General features: G+C 43.7%; 3 protein-coding genes across 4 annotated transcripts; 1 reads left to right on the forward strand and 2 right to left on the reverse strand.

Moving 5' to 3' along the window:
* Positions 1–228: 228 nt before the first annotated feature.
* On the reverse strand, positions 229–1730 carry LOC117143524 (adenosine kinase). 2 transcript variants are annotated; one of them, XM_033308250.1, is made up of 3 exons: positions 1589–1729; positions 1109–1532; positions 229–1009 (listed from the first exon to the last, which is right to left on the reverse strand). In XM_033308250.1, exons 2-3 carry the CDS (start codon positions 1464–1466, stop codon positions 324–326), a joined length of 1044 nt encoding a protein of 347 aa, XP_033164141.1. In that variant the 5' UTR covers positions 1467–1532; positions 1589–1729; the 3' UTR covers positions 229–323. The 2 variants fall into 2 exon arrangements, with proteins under 2 accessions (XP_033164141.1, XP_033164140.1); XM_033308249.1 differs by having other exon boundaries at positions 1109–1730.
* A 2336-nt stretch (positions 1731–4066) lies between these two features.
* On the reverse strand, positions 4067–4362 carry LOC117145017. Its single transcript, XM_033310512.1, has one exon. The coding sequence runs from the start codon at positions 4319–4321 to the stop codon at positions 4175–4177; it is 147 nt and encodes a 48-aa protein (XP_033166403.1). The 5' UTR covers positions 4322–4362; the 3' UTR covers positions 4067–4174.
* Positions 4363–4633: 271 nt separating this feature from the next.
* Positions 4634–6804, forward strand: LOC117145668 (eukaryotic translation initiation factor 3 subunit D-2). Its single transcript, XM_033311402.1, has 2 exons — positions 4634–5735; positions 5789–6804. Exons 1-2 carry the CDS (start codon positions 4743–4745, stop codon positions 6449–6451), a joined length of 1656 nt encoding a protein of 551 aa, XP_033167293.1. The 5' UTR covers positions 4634–4742; the 3' UTR covers positions 6452–6804.
* Positions 6805–19783: the final 12979 nt, after the last annotated feature.

The following is a 19783-nucleotide window of genomic DNA, read 5'->3' on the forward strand; positions in this document are numbered from 1 at the left end:
AGGACTCTTGCCGGCTGGAATATGCTGGAAAAAGGTGTGGGCCAAAGGAAGTGCCGGAGGACATGCGAGCAGGCTGGGGCCTTAAATTATTATATTGATAGCTTATGGGTGGAAAAGGGCTAATCTGGTAATCAAGTTAAGAATTTATTCGGTTTAACACATTTGTGTTTGGTGCTAAGGGGCCAGAGAGCTTAAGGCTTGCTAGTTATTTTTAAAGAAATCATCCTGTCATAGAATATTAAAAACTTTAAATTTTATTTAAGGTCCTAATGGTACTCGTCACTTGATAGGTTTGGCAAAGACACAATATGTATTGGTACCCTTCATATGCATTTCTCGCTAAACTTTGGCAGCTTATCGATCTGAACACCGACCACATGTAGGACCTGCTGCGATGCGAAGATCCCCGTTCGGATGCAGTAATCCAAGGGCATCCTTTGGACGTACATGGCCAGGAAGCCGCCGACGAAGGCGTCGCCACAACCATTGGTGTCGAAAATCTCGCCCTGCTTTACGGGTGGAACGGGGTATTCCAGAACGCGATCGTTATCCTGGAAGACGAGAACAGGACACACCGCATCCGTAATCATTACTAGTCGTGGTCGGACATTTTCCTTGGGCATTTGTTGCAGCCGAGAGCCGATCTCAAAGATATTTTTCGTCTTCCAGTCGTTGGTGTCGCTAAATGCAATGGCCTCTTCCTTATTGCAGATGATTATATCCACGTACTGCAGGATATTTCCCAGGGCTTCCTTTTGCATCTGCAGCACAAACACGGCGCTGAAGTTGAGGATCATAATTCGATTGGTCTCGCAGCACATCCTAGCCACCCGCTCCACGGCAGGTGGGCAAACGGCCAGAAAGAAGCCCGTAAAATAGAAGTACTCGGCACGATCCAAGGCGCAGATGTTATCATCCTCGTCAATCCAGTCGTCGCTGAAGAGAGAGGCAGCGCCCAAGTTGGCGACTAAGGAGCGATTTGGACCGTTGATGATCACCGCACAAGAGCCTGAGAAATGAAAACTAATGAAATGTAGGTAATCTACTCTGCAAAACTTTTTATTATTCGTATAGTAAGGTATTTTTCTTTCACTAATTTTGATCATACCTGTCGGCAGCTCTTCCTTCAGCTGGTAAAGTGTTAGCAGGCCATCGGATCTGGCCCTTTTTTCGATGCGGTCACCTAGCTTATCCTTGCCCACCGATCCTATGAACACAGCTCGAAATGGAGTCTGCACGATCCACTGGAAGATTCGCATCGAGTTCTGACAGGCTCCACCCGCCGAATAGATGACGTTCTCCATGTTCATCAACTCATCGAACAGGGCATCGTGCTTTTCATCAGCAATGATCGCTGCATTCGCTTCCAGGCCGTACTTCTCCAGGATCACATTATCCTCGACGGTGCAGGTGATGTCCAGCAGGGGGTTGCCAAAGCCCATCAGTATTCCCTCTGGTAGATCCATTCTTCGGAGCTCCTGGCAATCGCAGAAACTCCTAAAGGATGTTCGAAAGGCACCACCAGAATAATGCTGGAATGGTGGGGGATTGATCGGAGTTCTTCGGAACAATCGGAATGATTTTATACTGAGGCCAAAAACCCGTCTGGACATTCCCAATATTAGACCCTCGCCGATTCTTGAGAACTCCTACACCTCATGGATTTTACGCCTATCTGTCGTTCATGCTGTTTTACTGTATCGAATTGTTTACTTTGATTGATGTGACGAAATTTATGAGTGGAGGAGAAAAGCTCGCCCCCTCCGACGAAATTTATTTCCCTCAGTTGCTTAAAACGTTAATTACCTGCATAAATCAATCAGAACAATTAATATTGTTGTGGCCCAATTTAATGTGCTATTAATTACGTATCCATCTTGTCGATGGAAGTATGTATAATTGCTGTGCAATTACGTTGGTGCCTGCCTTCGTGGAGAAGGAGGTGGCTTTGGGGGATTTTATTTTCATTTCTCTGCCGGAGATGAATGAATTGAATGTAAGTGGGCTTGACAAGAAGGCGGAGGGGCGCCTGGTGGGTGCTGGGAATGAATGCAGCCACCCAGAACGTGAATGTCCTTCCGCCGCCAAAAAAACATCAGCGGTGGAGGAGCATCCTGGGGGGTGGGGAATGAAAAACAATGGCATTCGCAGTGCTTTGCACAAGTTGCCTGGCATAAATTTTAATTTTTATGCAACACAAAAGCTGCAGAAGCAGCCCGAGCTTCCGACGCGCGTTGGACCCATACAAAATCAGAAATAATAAATTGAGCACCGATAAATAGATACCCTCGGCTTAGAAGGTATAATATTTAATATCAAATGATGTAGGAATCATATTAGTTTACATACTTAATCTCAAACGTAAGTATAAATATTACATTTTCTTGAACTGATTAACTTTTTGGGTTATGAAAATGCATAGGGCTTTATTATAGGCCATTTAACTTATAATTCCAAACAATTTCGGTTATTATATTGATTAAGTTAAGGCATTTTTCAAAGAAAGATAGATCTCAATGTCTGAAACGACACCCCATAGCTTTTCTAAATTGTTCCGTCTTGTTATCAATATTTGTCGCCATAAAAATGCAAAATACCATCGACTCAGCGCATTAATTCCCAGTAATTTTGAATATAAATTGTGCTGTGAAAATGTGTTTTTAATTTCGCTTTCAGTTGGATCGCATGCACATAGTATAGCATACCCTTTCGGGCAGGATGAGGTGTTTGGCGGTGGCGGACGGCGGGTGGCAGTGGCGTCGTTTATCGCTCGCGAGCCCCGCAAAGTATGCAAGCGGTTTTTCACTTTGCTTCTCCTGTTGTTATTTTTGTTGGTTGCACTAGTACCAGTAGTAGTTGCTGTTGTTGGTGCCGTTCTTGTTGCTTTTGTTCGCTGGGTAAGTACTTACTTATGTGCCAGGGCATTATTCTTGGCTGTGTTCCTTTCGCCAAGCCGCTACCGCTTTTTCCTACAAGACCGGCAGTGGCAGAAGAAAAGCTTCAGCGGCAGGAGCGATTGCAGATGAGATGAAGATGAGAGGGTAAATCCGAAGGTTGGGAAGGGTAGGGAAGGGGAAGGGGGAGGCGGATGGGGATGGGGAAACCGCAGCGGTGACGTGGCAATGCAGCTGCATAATGTGGCATGCGGTTTGCATTAAAAATGATATTGCAACACGAGCCGCACATCTGCAGCTGTGTGCAGTTAGGCGCCGCCTGCAGTCACTGACAGCCGCATGGCAATTATAATCCACACACACACTCACTCAGACGCACACTCATCCCCGGCTTATGGCTACACTGAGATCAATTTAATGATAAAATTGGAATTATATCAGCCAAAATAAGTCCAAAATGTGATGGCTCCACAGAACCCATTATTATATTCTTTGTATGCAGTCTTCTATTCATACATTTGACATTATCTCGTCATATTCTCTCAGTGTATCAACAGAGAAGTGCGAGGGAATCTGGAGCCGGGCCATGTAAGCAGCAGCTGCCAGTGACATACACATCAACATGACACCCTGTCGCTTGACAAAGCTTAGCTCAGGATCTGGGAGCTGGAAGAGGGCGGGCGGAGGCACCGCAAACCCACTGCCATCCCGCCCGCCCCCATATCATTTTCCACACATCCAGGCACATTCACACGCTCGACATGTTGCTTTTTGGGGATGAGCCGGGGTGCAGGATGTCCGCTTCCTTTTTCGCCGCCTCGCACGTTGTTATCTAACAAGCTTTTTATGTGATTACCTTTTGCCTTCTGTTAGTTTTACTATAATTTGGCCTTTACGCTTAACGAGATTGTTGTGAGGTGCTCCCAGCCAAGAATAAGGAAACCGAACCGGAACCCAGGGAGGACTGAGCCAAGTTGACCAGATCCAGCACACGGTACACTCGTCCCATTGTCGTGCACTCCGCTGTTGTTCCTTTGCTTTCCTGATACTTGGGCCAGAACAATGGCGCTGGAGTTGGAGTCATATGAATGGAGTCATGTCGATGTGAGCTTAGGTGCGTCGTCAAGTGATAATCCCGTCACAGTACCCCGCTTCCTGTACCATTTCCACAGCTCAACAAATATTTATTTGGGCGCTTAGTGGGTTTTTTTTTATAAAAGATAATAAGAAAAAAGAATTTGTCGGCTGGAAGGGGATCCCCGCGCCCATCCTGGATCAGCTCACCATGCGGAGGACGAGAATAATCGCGGCCAATGAGAACAGCACGACGTTGACGGAGAACCGATAGACGAACAGGCAATTACACATTTCTTCATTGTGGTTGCGGTGGTGTTTAGTGGGGGGCAGGGCGTCCTCCTATGATTCATTCTCCAAACGTCTTACTTATCACTTTGTGTAGTTTGGAGGGTTTCGGTGTGACTAGAAATTCAAATAAGCCTTAGCTTTTATTGCAAGGGAAACATAATTCTTTGGTAACAGCGGATAATTTTTCTGTTTCTCACAATAGGCTTCAATCTACTTACTATAGGCTTTTGAAGAAATCTTTTTAGTTGACTATCAAAAATTATTTAAAGATTGGATATTCGGTTATGCCTTTGTAAATAAAACCGTATTTTTCGTAACATATTTTTATCCAAACGTAGGGCTTGGGTATTTTTCCCAAGCTGTCAAACCGGGCATACCCTTTGAATATCGAAACCAGCTCAGTCTAATTTGTACCTCAACAAATCCGGATCACATAAATGTAAATACTTGCTCTTGGTTATTTAAACATCTTTCGGCGTGATTATGTCCAACTACGCACCCTTCATCAAGCCATATGTGGAGTACAACGAGCACGGCTGGGGTCCTTGCGAGGTGCCCGAATTGGATGTGCCCTACCAGCCGTTCTGCAAAAGTGATCGCCTGGGCAAGATCTGCGACTGGACTGCAATGGTGCCCGAGAAAAAGTTCCCCAGTAAATACGCCTCGACCTTTGGCAACAACAGTCAGTACGCATACTTCTACGAGGACGATGACTCCACATTCCATTTGGTGGACACCACTGGGTCGAAGGCCACCAAGCCGTATCAGCGCGGACGCTATAGAACCAACATGCGAAACAATGTAAGGACCAGGGGTCGCACTGGGCGTGGCACTCCGAATATAGCAAGTCTCGGAGGATCCACGGCTGGAGGTGCCACTGCCAGTACCACCAAGTACGGAAAGGGTCGCCATACACGCAACACGCAGAATGTTGGTCGCAGATTCGGTCGCAATGCTCCCACCAGAATCCGCGAGAGCTCTGTGATGGTTCAATCGAATTGGGTTTCGATCGAGGAGATTGATTTTCCACGCCTCCTCAAGCTGGCACTTCCAAATATCAAAGAGGGTAAGGACATTGCCACCTGCGGATCGCTGGAATTTTATGATAAGTTATACGATCGAGTTAACTTACGCAACGAAAAACCATTGCAAAAGATGGCTCGTGTTGTGCACACCGTGACGACCACGGATGACCCCGTTATTCGTCGACTCTCGAGGACCATGGGCAATGTCTTTGCCACCGACGAGATCCTGTCCACCATAATGTGCTGCACTCGCTCCAATTACTCCTGGGATGTGGTAGTCGAGAAATTGGGCACTAAGGTGTTCTTAGATAAGAGATATAATGATCAATTTGATTTGCTGACCGTCAACGAGACTTCAGTAGAACCTCCGATGGAAGAGGAGGGTTCCATCAATTCGGCACATAGCTTGGCAATGGAGGCCACTCTCATCAATCACAATTTTAGCCAGCAGGTAGGTTTACTTTAGTTTTGGATTTTAAATCTTATGTTATTTGTTTTAAAAAGGTACTTCGCATTGGCGACCAAGAGCAACGTTTCATGTTTGAGGAGCCCAATCCGTTCGAGGAGCCGGGCATGGATCTTGCCTCCATTGGCTATCGCTACCGTCAGTGGGATCTGGGCAACGATGTGGTGCTGATTGCTCGCTGCAAGCACAATGCGGTTATCCAAGGACCCAATGGGGACATGCAGTTCCTCTCGATCAAGGCGCTGAATGAATGGGACTCCAAGGCGACCAACAGTGTGGAGTGGCGCCAGAAGTTGGACACCCAGCGCGGTGCAGTCTTGGCCTCCGAGTTGCGAAACAATGCTTGTAAGCTAGCTCGTTGGACTGTTGAGGCTGTATTGGCTGGCTCTGATCAGCTGAAGCTGGGCTATGTGTCCAGGATGAATCCGCGGGATCATCTGCGCCACGTGATCCTGGGCACACAGCAATTCAAGCCGCAGGAATTCGCCACCCAAATCAACCTAAACATGGACAATTCGTGGGGAGTATTGCGTTGCCTGATCGACCTTGTGATGAAGCAACCGGATGGAAAGTATCTGATCATGAAGGATCCCAACAAACCGATGATCCGTCTGTACGATGTTCCAGAGAATGCTTTCGACTCGGACCGCGATGAGGAGGAGGAGTCCAGCGAGCCCTTGAGCAACTCCAACGATAACTAACGCCCTCACCAATTTATTCAACTAATAGTTCTCCGAGCGAGGGGATCCGTCGACGGACGAGACAAGCCGACACATGCTGACAGATGCGCAGTGAACACAAATGCAATTTAAATTGAGTTTTTGACCATACACAACATATGAACGGAGCCATCACTTGACATGTCAGTGAACAACGGACCGGGTGACCGGGTGCAGTCACAGTTATTTTGAGGATAACATGGCCACATCAATCACTGCGGTTCCAAGAAATACAAAATGAAACCCGGCTAAATAAATATGCATTGTACAGAACATCCCCCGCCATTACCAACTGACAATCACAATAATTGCGGGGGAGTGAAAGTGGGGCTGAAATGGGGTAAGGGCTGTTTGGCTGACAAACCTCAGGTTCAATAAATCACCGAATACGGCATCAATCAATGCAAATTCTGTTGCTGCTGTGGTGCTTGGCGTGCGACAATTTAAGCAAAATGTTTTCGTATTCAACAGCATTTAATTAAATTCATATATGTGCTCGAATTTCATATGCACATCCTGCCTTTTTTGTTATTTGCCAATTCAATTTGGGCAGTCAGTGAGCACAAAAGTGCAGAAATTATTCCCCAACGGAAATGCAAATCGCTCAACTAAATTACCAAAATGTTTTGCGCATTTTTGTTTTTGTTTCTCCGTCCGCCAATTTCTTTTTGTTCAGCGCCAAATTGAATTTAGACCTATTCAATTTGCATGGATAGGCTTGCACTCCCTTTTTTCCCCAGACAGGATGAGCAAATGATGATGCCTGGGTGTGAAATAAGTGTGTGAAAATATTTAGGGAATTTACGCAAATGAAAATTGAAACCGATTAATTTTAATTCTCTGCCTGCGGCAAATTTGATTGATAAAGTCAGGTCCATTATGCGGCAGTGCACAGATTAACAATGCAGCACGTACATACATGTATATGTATGCCCGTAAAGTATACGCACAGTTGGCCGGAAAGGCACTTGATCTTGCCAGTAAGCAGCAGTGAAACACCAAAGTGTTATTCAATTAAAACATTTTGTTTGCTAAATCAACATGTGTGCCTGTGTGTGCGCCTGCAGGACCAACTTACGGAATGACTATTGCGGACTGGTTTTTTAAAGCGTTTGCCGCAGAAAAGTTGGCTCCGGCTGGTTAGCTGCTCGAGTGGCTTCTGCTACCATGTACCACCAACTACGGACTACGGACTACCGACAACCAGCTGGCAACTACCGGCTTTAGCTACCAGCTTTAGCCTTAGCTGTAGCTGCAGTTGTAGCTGTAGCTTCGGCTTCTGGCCAGGACTGGCGTGGCATTTCAAGGTCTGCGCTTGGCTAACCACGCCGTTGAAAGGCGTTTAACAAACTGGCAGGCCGGGTTGGCTAGGGCACTTGCCAGCGGCAACAACTCCTAGCCCAACTCAAGTGGGGCCTTTACGCAAAACTTTGTACATTTTATCGCATATGCAGGGCTGCGGGCCATGCCGGGGTAACGGAGAACACAGACCGGAGAGCCCAGGACACAGGGTGAGGATGGGGTTAGTGGGCTGAGGTATGGGTTTAGATGGCCAAGGCATTTGCATATGCAACCACAAACACCGCTCGAGTGAAAAGTTAAGCGTTGAATGAGGGCGACAAATTGCAAATTAAACTCTTTTGCATTTTCCCAGCATCACATCACATGAGGAATAGTTGTAAATAAAACTGCCACACCCGCGTCAACTTTTTCAGCTCCTGCGACCTCCAACTAAATTCAATTTCATTTCAATTTGCCTCACTCGCTTTTTTCGCTGAAATGGGGTGTATGGTTGCTGGAGCCTCGGAAGCCGTCTGAGCCGCATTAGGAAACCAAATGCGACTTTAAGTTGCCACCAAAGCATTTGGCCCCAGGCCCTCCAGCCGTTTAAGCAACGGATTTGCCATCTTTGGACTTTAGTTGGGTTCACCAGGATCAGGGGACTCAGAGGGGGCTCCGGGTGCCAGGGGTCACGCATTTCGGGGGAGGCGGACTGAAGAGTTTAGGAATGTTTGTAAGCCAAAAGTTTTGTGTTCTTTTGGCCAGCTCGGATTTCGCCTCTGCCTTTTGGCATATTTAATTTGCCGACTTGTGCCATTTTTTCTTTTCTTGTCTTTCCTTTTTGCAGGATCCTGTCAATTTTGTGACATTTGCTTTGGGCTCCATTCACCGTTAACTTTTCAAATGCAGCTCATTTAAATATCATTTGTCTGGGCAAAAGTTTGCCACGAGGAGTCAGTTAATCGAGGATGAAGCCCACGGCTATTAATATAGGTAAGGATTGAAGTGAAAAAGGATACCCAAAGCAATCAAATATATCTTAAAACCAAAATATTACTTATTTATCAAATCAGAGCTACTTTAGTATTCTCTTCTTATCACAGCACGCACCTGATAGCCCTGCTACTCTTTTCCACATGAAAATTCGTGAAACTTTCTCACTCAAGTTACCACAAGATAATATATTTAAATTACCCCTTCCGCATTTTAGACGGTCGACTAGACAGAGACGAGTGGACATTGTTGTTAGCCACAGAATGAGAAATGTTATCAATGCCGCCAACACCTCCGCAAAAAACAGAAGCAAAAGCACCTAAAACAAATTTCAGCGTCACCCAACAAATCTGCAACAATAGTGATAATTTTTCCACTTCTTCAGCTCGTTTCGCAACGCAAAAACTTTTTGTGCAAACATTTTGCCAAAGTTATTCTTTTTTCGCCGCGTTTTGAGCTAAAACTTTTTTGGTGGCAAGAGCGAGAATAATGTCTAAAATTATGTAGATGCAATGAGGGGTAACTGGAGCACGGGAATATTCACATAATTCGATGAAATGAATTGGTTGCAGTTGCAATCCCAGCTGCGAGTTAACTGACAATCCGCCCAATGATTGCATATAAAAAGTTCTCAGATGCCGCAAAATTATCGCCCCAGCCGGTCCAGGCCGGAAATCATTTTCCACTTCCGGCCAGGCAAGGTTCAGTTGCCGATTCTCATCGCAGCTTAAAGAAAAAAAAGGAATATTTTCCACGTCTCACTCGAATCCTTAGCTCCTGACCGACTGTGCCTGTGGAGCAACTTCTGTTTTACACATTTCTAATTCGTTTCCTGCCTGCGAACGAATGGCTGGCAAAAGTCTGTCTGCTGAAAGTCTGCCTGGCTAGGGTCACAAATCTGCACTGAAATTCATTGAATACTTGTCAAAAATATCCCAGTAGCCAACGTAATTGGATTCTTTGTTGGCGCTGTCACCCAAGTTGGGCACATGTGCACTTTTGCACTCCTGAATAAATTTCGGCAGATTACAAATTCGAATGACTCGCATATATGCATCTTACCTTGTATTCTGATTTAATAGTGGCTTATGAATCACTGAATAATTTAAAGCTCTACCATAACCAGGGCCTTTCAAAAATTATATTCATTTGCAAGAGGGATATACTTTTATATTTATTGTGTTCAGAAAGACATTCTGTAGGTATTGAAGAAGGGATTTCGGCTATAATATAACCCTTGTTATAAAGGCCCTTTAGAAAGCCCTCTTTTGAAAGTGGATTTTTCACTATGCAAATCACTGAAAAGATCAAAAACAATGTGCGATCTTTCACCTGATTATTCCAGGCAGGTCTCACTTAAATGGTAAATTCAAGAGGAAACTGTGATGTGGTTTAACTTTCGCCCCGGAAATTGGGGCCAAAAGTAAATCAACAAGTTGGATAAACTTGGCTGTCAGACACCGATGGAATATTTTAAGCACGACGAGCTCTTAACTGCTTTAAGTTTTCAACATAAATATCAAGTATACGCACCGGATACCCACATACCCACACGCACGCAAACGGCATAAGAATAAGGTGAATGCGAAACCAAAATCCAGCTGCCGAGGGAAAAAACATAAAAATGAAAGCAAACGAAACAGACAACAAAGTTGGTTTACTTTTGGGTTCGTTTCAGTTCTTTTGTGCGTTTCGCCACAAGCATGAAAATCGATTACCTGTTTCAAATGGAAAATATTCGTATATATATACATTTATCTTTGAGTGGGTAAGCTGATTGTCTAACTCCCCCGCTGTCCCGTTGGCCCGTTGGCCCGTTGGCCCGCAGCTCGTCAGACTTTGCATAAACGAATTGTAAACACAGCAAGTGGGAGGTGGGTGGCATTGAAATTATGCCAAATGCGTTTTCCAGTTTCTAATTTCGGCATCGATCCTCGATTGCGGACGAAGGAGTCGTCCGGCTCTCGGACACCAGCACACGTCGAGTGGCAATTTGCAATGAATTTGCTCAATTGCACCAGCTTGTGATTTTGCTCGTTGTTCTGGTCTTAATCCTGGTCCTGCTGATGGCGCAACAAGAGGAGCTCCTTGTGTCCATTTGCTTGCCTGCTTTGTTTTTTATTTTATTTGCAACAAATTGGGTTTTATCATCTGCCCAATGTCGATGTTGAGGGACAGCTGATGCAGCGCCGATGACAACCATGTCCTTCTGTGCGAGCTGCCCAAGTTTCGCACAAAATTAAATTCCGTTTCGACCCTCCAGTAAACTGGCATTGTTGGATGGGCATCATCGAATTTTTCATCACCCAACCCCCTGCCGATGTCCAAACAAAAAACAAAAAGGGAAACTGGGAGGATGAGGTCCTGGGCCCTCTTTCTTGGCCCTTGGCTCAGTTGCACATACTCAATCACAATCTGAGTGCGGTGGCAAGTGGCAAGAAAAGATCAAGTGCCACACTTGTTGGCGTCGCAAAAAGGAGACTGATTACTCGGATGGTTCCAGCAGGAAGCCAAACGTTATTGAAAGCAGAATTTTTCATCTTTAAAATGTAAACAGGCTTTTAATGGTAAAATTGTATTAAATCTACTGACCACCTATTCATGCATAAGCTCCTTGTATTTTTTATATCAATAATAATTTAATTCTTATTAATAATTGATTTATAAGTGACATTTTTATTACACAAAAGATTTACGGGACATTTAGTTCTAAAACATATGAAAAAATTGAAAATTTAATTAATTGGATCAAATATGAAATGTCAAAACGGATTTATGTATATCGTAAAATACGAAAAAACACTCAGTTTCAATGAATTATACCGATTATATCCGTTTAAATGTATATATGCCTTATAAATTTACTAAATTCACCGAAATAACAGAGCACATTGATTATGATCTTTGAAGATTCTCAAACACAGTAATAAATTACTAAACTACCTCCAGTTAAAGATAATCAAATAATTTAAAGAAGCAGGAAGGAACAACAAACATATAAAATATTATAATAAAAGGAAGGAACAAACTTATTGACCGCTGTAAAGTTTCTCTCGGGTCGCCGTATCTGCTCCTTTTGGCCATAAAATATATCTCATTTGCTGACTGCCATCTTACTAATATATCATATTTAATGTGTCTGACTTTCACGTTGTTTGTTCGTTGTGGTTTTTTGGTAGCTGCATTTTTAGTTTCTTTTCGCCCTATAGGTTTTTTGGTACTTGGTCCTTTATGCGCCACTTACTTCCGCACTTTAATGTCTCCCCATAAACTCTCCTTTATGACGCTTTCCCGCACCCAAAAACAAAATGTTTTTCGTGTCTGTGACTCCAATTTCGGTTTTTTTTTTTTTTGTAGGTTGTCCTTTAATAGCTGCTCCCATTGCAGGATATGTGTATCGGTGTCGAGTGCGGTAGGCCTTTAATGAGCTGATTTGAGTTAAATTTTATGTGCTTAAGCGCATTACGAGTGAACAAACTCATTTCAAGAGTCCACCACGAATGAGGTCAACTCCCACACCCACTTCCTGTTTCGCCAGGTTTTCCCAGCAGCTTGCGTGCTGGCCACTTGACACACATTCACTTCAAGATGTTCTACTCCCCCCATTTGGTCGAAAAGGAAAAAATTATCAACGTTTGCTGCTAATCAGTGCCACAGACTTCATTCCTCCTTCCCTCGGCGAATTTCTTGTCACCAGATCTTAACATGGCATTCGCCTAATTTGAATTTAAATACCTTCCGAACAATGGCAGCTAGAAAAAGTGTATAAATCTGCCACACACCAGCCAGCAGTAGGTCAAAGCAGGACGAAGGAGAAAATCATGCGAAAATGGGCGAACAACAAAACTGGTACTGGTCCTTGTGGGAGGTCCTGTGCGGCGCCTATCACCTGCTGGCCCTCTAAATAAGAAATTATTATGAGCTGGCAGCGGTTGTCCTCGCAGTGGTCCTTGCAGTAATCACACACACATACAGCTGCCCCCTCCCCCTTTACAACCACCCTGCTGGGATGGCATCAGCCTTGTTTAACTTCCGCCGAAATTCACTCACACAAACGTGGATATACAGGAAACGCACACACTCACATCCATGTTGGTCAACTTTCATAAACAGCCAAAAACACGAGTCGCGGATTCTTGCAGAGAATAGACTAGGAAGTTACTGCTCATTAACAGAAGCAAGATTATAGGAGTCTTCAAGATACACGAAAGTCATATATGCTTTTTGCCAAAAAACTAAAGACAGACAAACCCATTAAATGTAATGCAATAATGCAATAAAAGGTATTACCAAGTTCTTGAAAGTGTTGAATCCATGTATAATATGGTATTATTACTAAATTCTTATCTGTTTGGTAGCTATCAATCTGCTACTCCCCTTGAATACCCTAGGAATCACTCACCCCTTGGAAAAACTTTAGCGTGCCAAAACACGAAAAGGGAAGTTGACCGCTAGCTCCATATGGCCGCCTGTCTGTCTGTGTGAGCCGGCCACGCCTCCTGCGGGCCCCTGTTTGTGTTATTTAATGTATCCTGGATTTATTGTGCTGTTTCCTTGTAGCCTGCTGCCGTGCATTAAATGTACATAAACTTTTTGCCCAGGCCTGTTTTTCTATACCTACATGTGCATGTTGTATACGAATATGTATTTTTTTTATTCGAAGTCACTGCCTCCGCTGGTTGGTTGCTGCAGCTTGTCAGGGTCTGAGTTTGGCTTCCGTTTGGTCTTGAAACCTGCTACAAAAACGAGGAGAAGAAAATGTGCACATGTGCATATCCTCTGGCTGCATTTTTGCAATTTACAGCAGGAAAAAGACGTCGCCCATCGCTGACATTATTATGCGGCGACGACGAGCAGCGGCGACTTTTGCCCTTTGGCCATCGTGTCGCATGCGTTTCCGGAAAATGCCTCCCCTTGGTCTCCAGCCCCCCGTCATCTGCAGTATTCCGCCTGCAGCTACCTAGAAGTGACACAAAGAGCCTTAAACTTTGCGCCCCACACTACCCATGGCAATGGCAAGCCATCCACCCACCGAGTGCATCTGTGTCTGATTGTGTTTTGTAATACAAAACTTTTTACACAACCGAACAATACAATGCAAACAGAGGGGGTCAGGGTTCAGGGGTCCCGTGGTCGGGTTTGGGGCTGGGGGACAGGGGTCAGGAAGACAGATCGGGCCATGGCAACTGTTGTGTCATAAGGGGCGGCTGATTGCTCGTGTAGCCCAGCACACTTGTTTCGCATTTACAAAGTAATAAACAAGCGGGAAAAGCCATTGAAAGGCGTGTTTTCGCCGCCAGTTTATGAAATCAATTTCCATTTCGTTTTCAAAAGGGTAGCCGGTTCATTTGGATTGCTGAAAATCTGGAAATCAATGCGAGCTATTCGAGTATTTTATTGAATAGTGGAATGGAATGGAATGGTGCGGTGTGGAACGTCTGGTGCCCTAACAGAAATAGCTAAGCGAATCATTCTATCCCATAAGCGGCCGCATTACACGCTGCATTGAGGGGCGGCTAAATGACCGCAATGAAACACACACCTCTCCCCGCCCGAAAAGGGTTGCAAGTACACCCAAGCACACCCATTACGCCCCCCTTTCGCCGCCCAGCATGCTTGGCTTGGCAACATTCAGAGCAATTTGTGTGTGCGAGCAAGTGTGTGCGATTCGAAGTCTGCAGGAAAGCAAAGTTTACTTTCGCTTTAAGTAGTCAGCCAGCTGAGAAGTGGGAGTGGCATGGGTGGGGATTTCTGGGGGCAGCTGCGAGGCAGCATGCCACGGCATCTCGACAAAGGCATCCCAAATGCACACACAGTTGGATGCCTGTGTGCCGGTCCAGTCCACCCACATTCCCAGCCGCGTACATTGGTTCCGGGTCCAGCAAATCAAAGAAGTAATCTTAACAAAACAATGGAATAAATGAGAGTTCACCTTCAGAATGACGCATGACTGGGTTAATAATGTCTTGATCAAATAGGAATGAATCAAAGACCACAAACGGAATTTATCGAAATGCTTAGCTGGAAGGTACTGTTCACCAAAGATTGGTATTGAAGACTTTTAGATTGTTATTAATTTAAAACAGAAAGTTCCGTGCAACATGACTCTGCATCCACTGTGCCCCAACCGGATACAGTTCGCTTGATGGGCACTTCAACTGTTTGCATTATGAGGCACGGAGCTTCCCGTCCGGCATTGGCAGCAGGAATCGGGAGCGGCATCAGCCGCAGACGAGCGGCCTCAGCAGTGGCTCGATCATCAGTTTGCCCCCGGGCAAATACAAGCAAATTGTGCTGGTCGCCTCGCCGCGCCTCGCACCACCCAACCACCCACTCACTACCCACAACCCAGCTCCACCCAACCACCCATCACCCACCTCCCATCGAGCCATCATCCTTCAGCCGAAAGCCCGACTTTTCCGACCAGCCCGCTGCCGCTTTGTGTGTGCAACTGTCAATACTGGCAATGAGTGAAATGGAATTTGTCTTGCTTGCTGGTGACGGCTACGAGTGGCGCTCGGCAATTTGTTGCATTCGACCTGCGACCTTGATGAGTTGCCATCCCCTATTCACCACCCTTCACCATCAGCCATCAATTGTTGCCTTCTCTGGCGTTGGTAATAGTTTCGAATCACTTTCGAATCGACTAAAAACCCGCCCTTTCTTTGCCCAAATTACTGACAGTGCTCCCCTTTTGAGTTCAAAAAGAAACTAGACAAGTATTTGCTTTCTATCAATGTCGAACAGATTAAATTTGGGTGTTTATACTATCTCTTTAAGTCATTTACAATTTATGTATGTATCATCGAGACTTTACTGTATCACCCACCTGTAATTAGATGCTGCTAATTATTCGGTGGATATTTATATCTGCCATTTTTACGAATTTTCCAAACTATTTTGGCCAAACTATGTTTGAAGCACTATTATGCTGAATAAATAAATTTCAACACTTTTCCGGCTTGCTGAGTGTGAGTAATTAAGTTTATTTTGTTGAAACGCGCGCACATGTAATTCTGGATGAATTTTAATTAAGCAGTTTGATTAGTTTAGCTGGGAATGCAGAGTGGTTGGGCATTAGCCTCCATCAAAGTGATGAATAATTTGCGGAGATACCGAATCGCAACGAGATAGCATTTTCCTGGACTCCGCAGGATCATTCCCATTTTTCTGAAATTTTTATGCAGCGTTATTGAAAACATCATATCGCTTTTGGACCCCCATTTGTCCGGCTGGGAAACCCGCCGGAACTTGACATTGATGCGCATATCAAATCAGAGAAGTGTAAACAAAGAGCCGAAATGCACGACTTTTCGTCAATTCATTTGCATTTATTACAGCTTCAGTTTTCCGAAAGAGACAGGACACCGAATGCGAGTGTGTGTGGAAAAAGGTAGGAAAAAGACAGTCGGAGACCAAACCGAAATCGCACGCTGAATTATTCATATTTTTGCAACGGCCAAACTTTTGTGGGGAGCCGAAAGGATCCAAGGGGGGCTTTTTTGGGGGGCATGGCAAATCAGCTTAGCAAATGAAAAATCGAAATTGGGCAAAAGGAAGCAAGCAGGCTGGCAGAAAAGCAAAAGTTGCACTCATTTGTAACAATTTATTTGATTTCGAGCATAGAAATTTCCTCAGTCGGGTTCCCATTTGTTGGCCTTTTTTTCCACTTCCTCCTATGATGGCGCTCAATGCAAAAGCGTTTTTTATTCAATTTTCTGCTCACGTAATATTGACAAATTATTAGCGGGGATTTTTGATGGTAGTGTGGGTCACACGGGGAGCTTCGAGAACAGATGGTGAACCGATGGGAAAATTTTTTATTGTTTCTTCGGCCGAAAGGTGCAGCTGGCAGCGGATTTTCCAGGGGCCAGAATGACTTTGTTTTGCATTTTTTATTGGGATCCGAGAAATAACAAAACGATAGCCATTTTAAAATTGATTATGCCTCCGTAGCCACAGCCACGCTAAATGAGATTTGGCCACCCTCTCATCGATGCGATTTCGCAGCCCCAAGCAAACAAATTGTTGCACAAATATTTGCTATTAATTTCCATAGGCAGCGTTTGTGCCCCCAAATGAGCACGAAAATCGCCTGGAGGTAAGTTGAGTACCAGGGCGTGCCACGCCCCATCGTGAAATACCAATGAAATTTCAATGTATTAATTGACATAAATTAGCTCTGGCTATCACAGTTTAGTCAGGCCATTTGACAAGTTGCCACCTAAGGGCCTTTTATTGCACTGGAAGGCAGAGGAACTCGTTAAAATCACTCCTTCAATCCGTTCAAATGGCTAACAGAGAGGCTAACAGCATCCTTACAGCGAGCGAGAGCATCCGAGGAAGGAGCAGCGCCTGCGTTCTGATTTCTCTCAGCCGAAGGACCTCTTGCTCTTTATGATTTATTAAATTCCTGGCTGCTCTCTTTGCAAGTCCTAAATGGTGGGGTGCGGTAGCTGCAATCGTATCTGATATTGGCCTGTTGACATATATTTTCTAATTGGCATTTCCGCTGCGTTCCAGGCAGCTTGAATCTTTAGATAGCTCCCTGATCCTTTTAACGATATGGGCACCAAAGTTTTAATGATGAGCGGATATTTAAAAGGTAGAGTAGGAATGCATCTCTCCCATATGTATATTTGGTTAGTAATTATATACAAGTAATTGAAAATAATTGAAAGGTAAACATATTGAAAAAATTCAAAGTAGACTTTAAAAAATATTTTAGCACTTGGATTAAAATAAATGATTTTTTGCATATGCTTTAAAAACTTAAGATATTTCTAAAGTATTAACAACCATATTCTTATATTTCAATGCATAATATTAACTTTGAAAATATTTATTGGTTTTTAGTAATACGTTATAAGTATTATGTGCATTGATTCTTTAGAAGTTTTGAAAATACAGCGTAATAATTTAATTCAAAGCCAACACTGAAAAGGACGCACAATTAGTTGCCTGAGTTTCCGCAATAAAGTTGAATGAGCAATCCAAATACTTATTAAATTTGGGTCAAGTATTTAGGAGCTTTGCCCTTTAGCCATCAGAAGCCACAAAATGTGCAATTTGATGAAAATCTTTTATCGAACTATTCACCGAACAAAGCGGAAAGGATGAAAATTAGCGAGTCAAGTATTTCGACGAGGACACGTGCCAACTTTTAGGACCAAGTGTTTTGCCATGCTAGTTTCGACTGAATGCACACGGACGGACGGCTCAGCATATGGTCTAATGCACAAAGACATACGCAGGGTGTGTGTGTGTGTGTGTGTGTGTGTCTGGCACACACACATCGTAAATCTTTGTGCATTAACAACAAAAGGGTCGGCGAAGGTTTGGGGCAAGGTTGGAGCCAATATTCTAATTAACTCATGCATAAACGAATAATAACAAACAAAAGTGCTATAAATTTCCACTTGACTTGATTGATGGCCTCTAAATTGCACACACATGTATACCCTAACGAATTGCTTGGCACTCTGCGTGTGTGTGAGTGTGTCTAGGTCTGAATATGTATTGTTGGATTTGACCTTTTCACATCTGACATTTCCGCGGCAGCGTGTTCGCTTAATAGAACTTGGATCAAATTTAATATTCGGTTAATGAATTTGCAGTCTTTTTAATTCGTGTATTGTTTGTTTGCTTGCAATTTCCAGCGTAACTTAATTATACGTAAAATGCAAATAGTCTAAAATTATTTTAATATTAATCGCGTATATCAGCTTATGTACTATTGATTGAATAAACTAGAGGAGGTTTTTGTTCACATATTTGTACAAATTAACAACTATCCTAGCTGATCCCATCTCCCTCCGAAGACTGAAGAGGGTACACCCCAGCGATCTCCTTACCCGGAGGATAATATAACATATTACATACTAAGTAATTAATAACTAGACTAGATTTTTTCTTTCTCTTGTACTTTATAATTAAGATACCACTTGGTCTCATTTATCTTTATCACACATTAGGTTAAGTTCAGAGGAATTACTGAACGATTCCTTTTGAAACCTTAATAAATAGAATTAGTTATTAAAAAAAAAAAACACAAATTAACAGCGATACATGTAAATATATACTCCTCTATCTCTTAAACCAACGCAACAAAGTATGACAGCTCCATTCGTAGAAGTGTATTCAAAACCGCTTAAATGAAGCACGGAACATTTTAAACAGGTAAGGAAATTCTTTCGGCCTTCGGTCAACACGTCCTACATTGTCTGGGCACTAAATCACAATTTATGTTGTTCTCACGTAAAGCCCATTAGAGGGACATCAAAAAATTATTACTATAGCACTTTATTTACGATTATTTGATCAAATACGATGGCCATGTCTGAATGCCATTTGCGGCGTCCTTCGCCAAACAACAACAACCACATCTCGGGCGGGAAGTCCACCCACCCACATCCAAGTGGGCGTATAATGTTATGTGTTAAGGGTCATAAAGTTAATGCAAGCCAAACACTAGCAACAAAAGCATTTGCTCGAACGAAAACGACAAAAAAGTGAGGGATATGAGGATGTCTAGATTTCCTGACACGTTTCAAAGGTGCCGGGAAAATGCAAAGTTGAAGAAAATAAAACTAGAATATGACATCATGATTTCCAGGCGCTTACGTACATTGTAGTGGATTTATATACCTATTTTATGGCGAACTCTTTACATTAACATAATTTCCCATACTAACTAATACTCGCTGGAGCGATATAAGCATTATGGGTTTCACTTCTCTATATTTGCCTAAACAGAATAAACCGAACACAATCACGAAGATATGTATTAGATCCTGAAGACATAATTTGAAGCGACACACTGGCCAAACTGATCCGAACTAAACCAAGCTAAGGCAGCAGGCATCAGGTGTATGGTTTTGGGCTACTGCAGAATGTAAACACGTTTTAATTAAAATACTAAGACAACAATAATGGCCCAGTCTCCAGTGTTCGCAGGAAGGATGTCAAAGTCAGCAGCTGGCCAGGAGCAGCAAGCTGGACTGAGGGCAGTTCAAATGAATTTGTGGTGAACTGGATATC

This window comes from Drosophila mauritiana, chromosome 3R, assembly GCF_004382145.1.
Source record: "Drosophila mauritiana strain mau12 chromosome 3R, ASM438214v1, whole genome shotgun sequence".
NCBI classification, from domain to species: Eukaryota; Metazoa; Arthropoda; class Insecta; order Diptera; family Drosophilidae; genus Drosophila; species Drosophila mauritiana.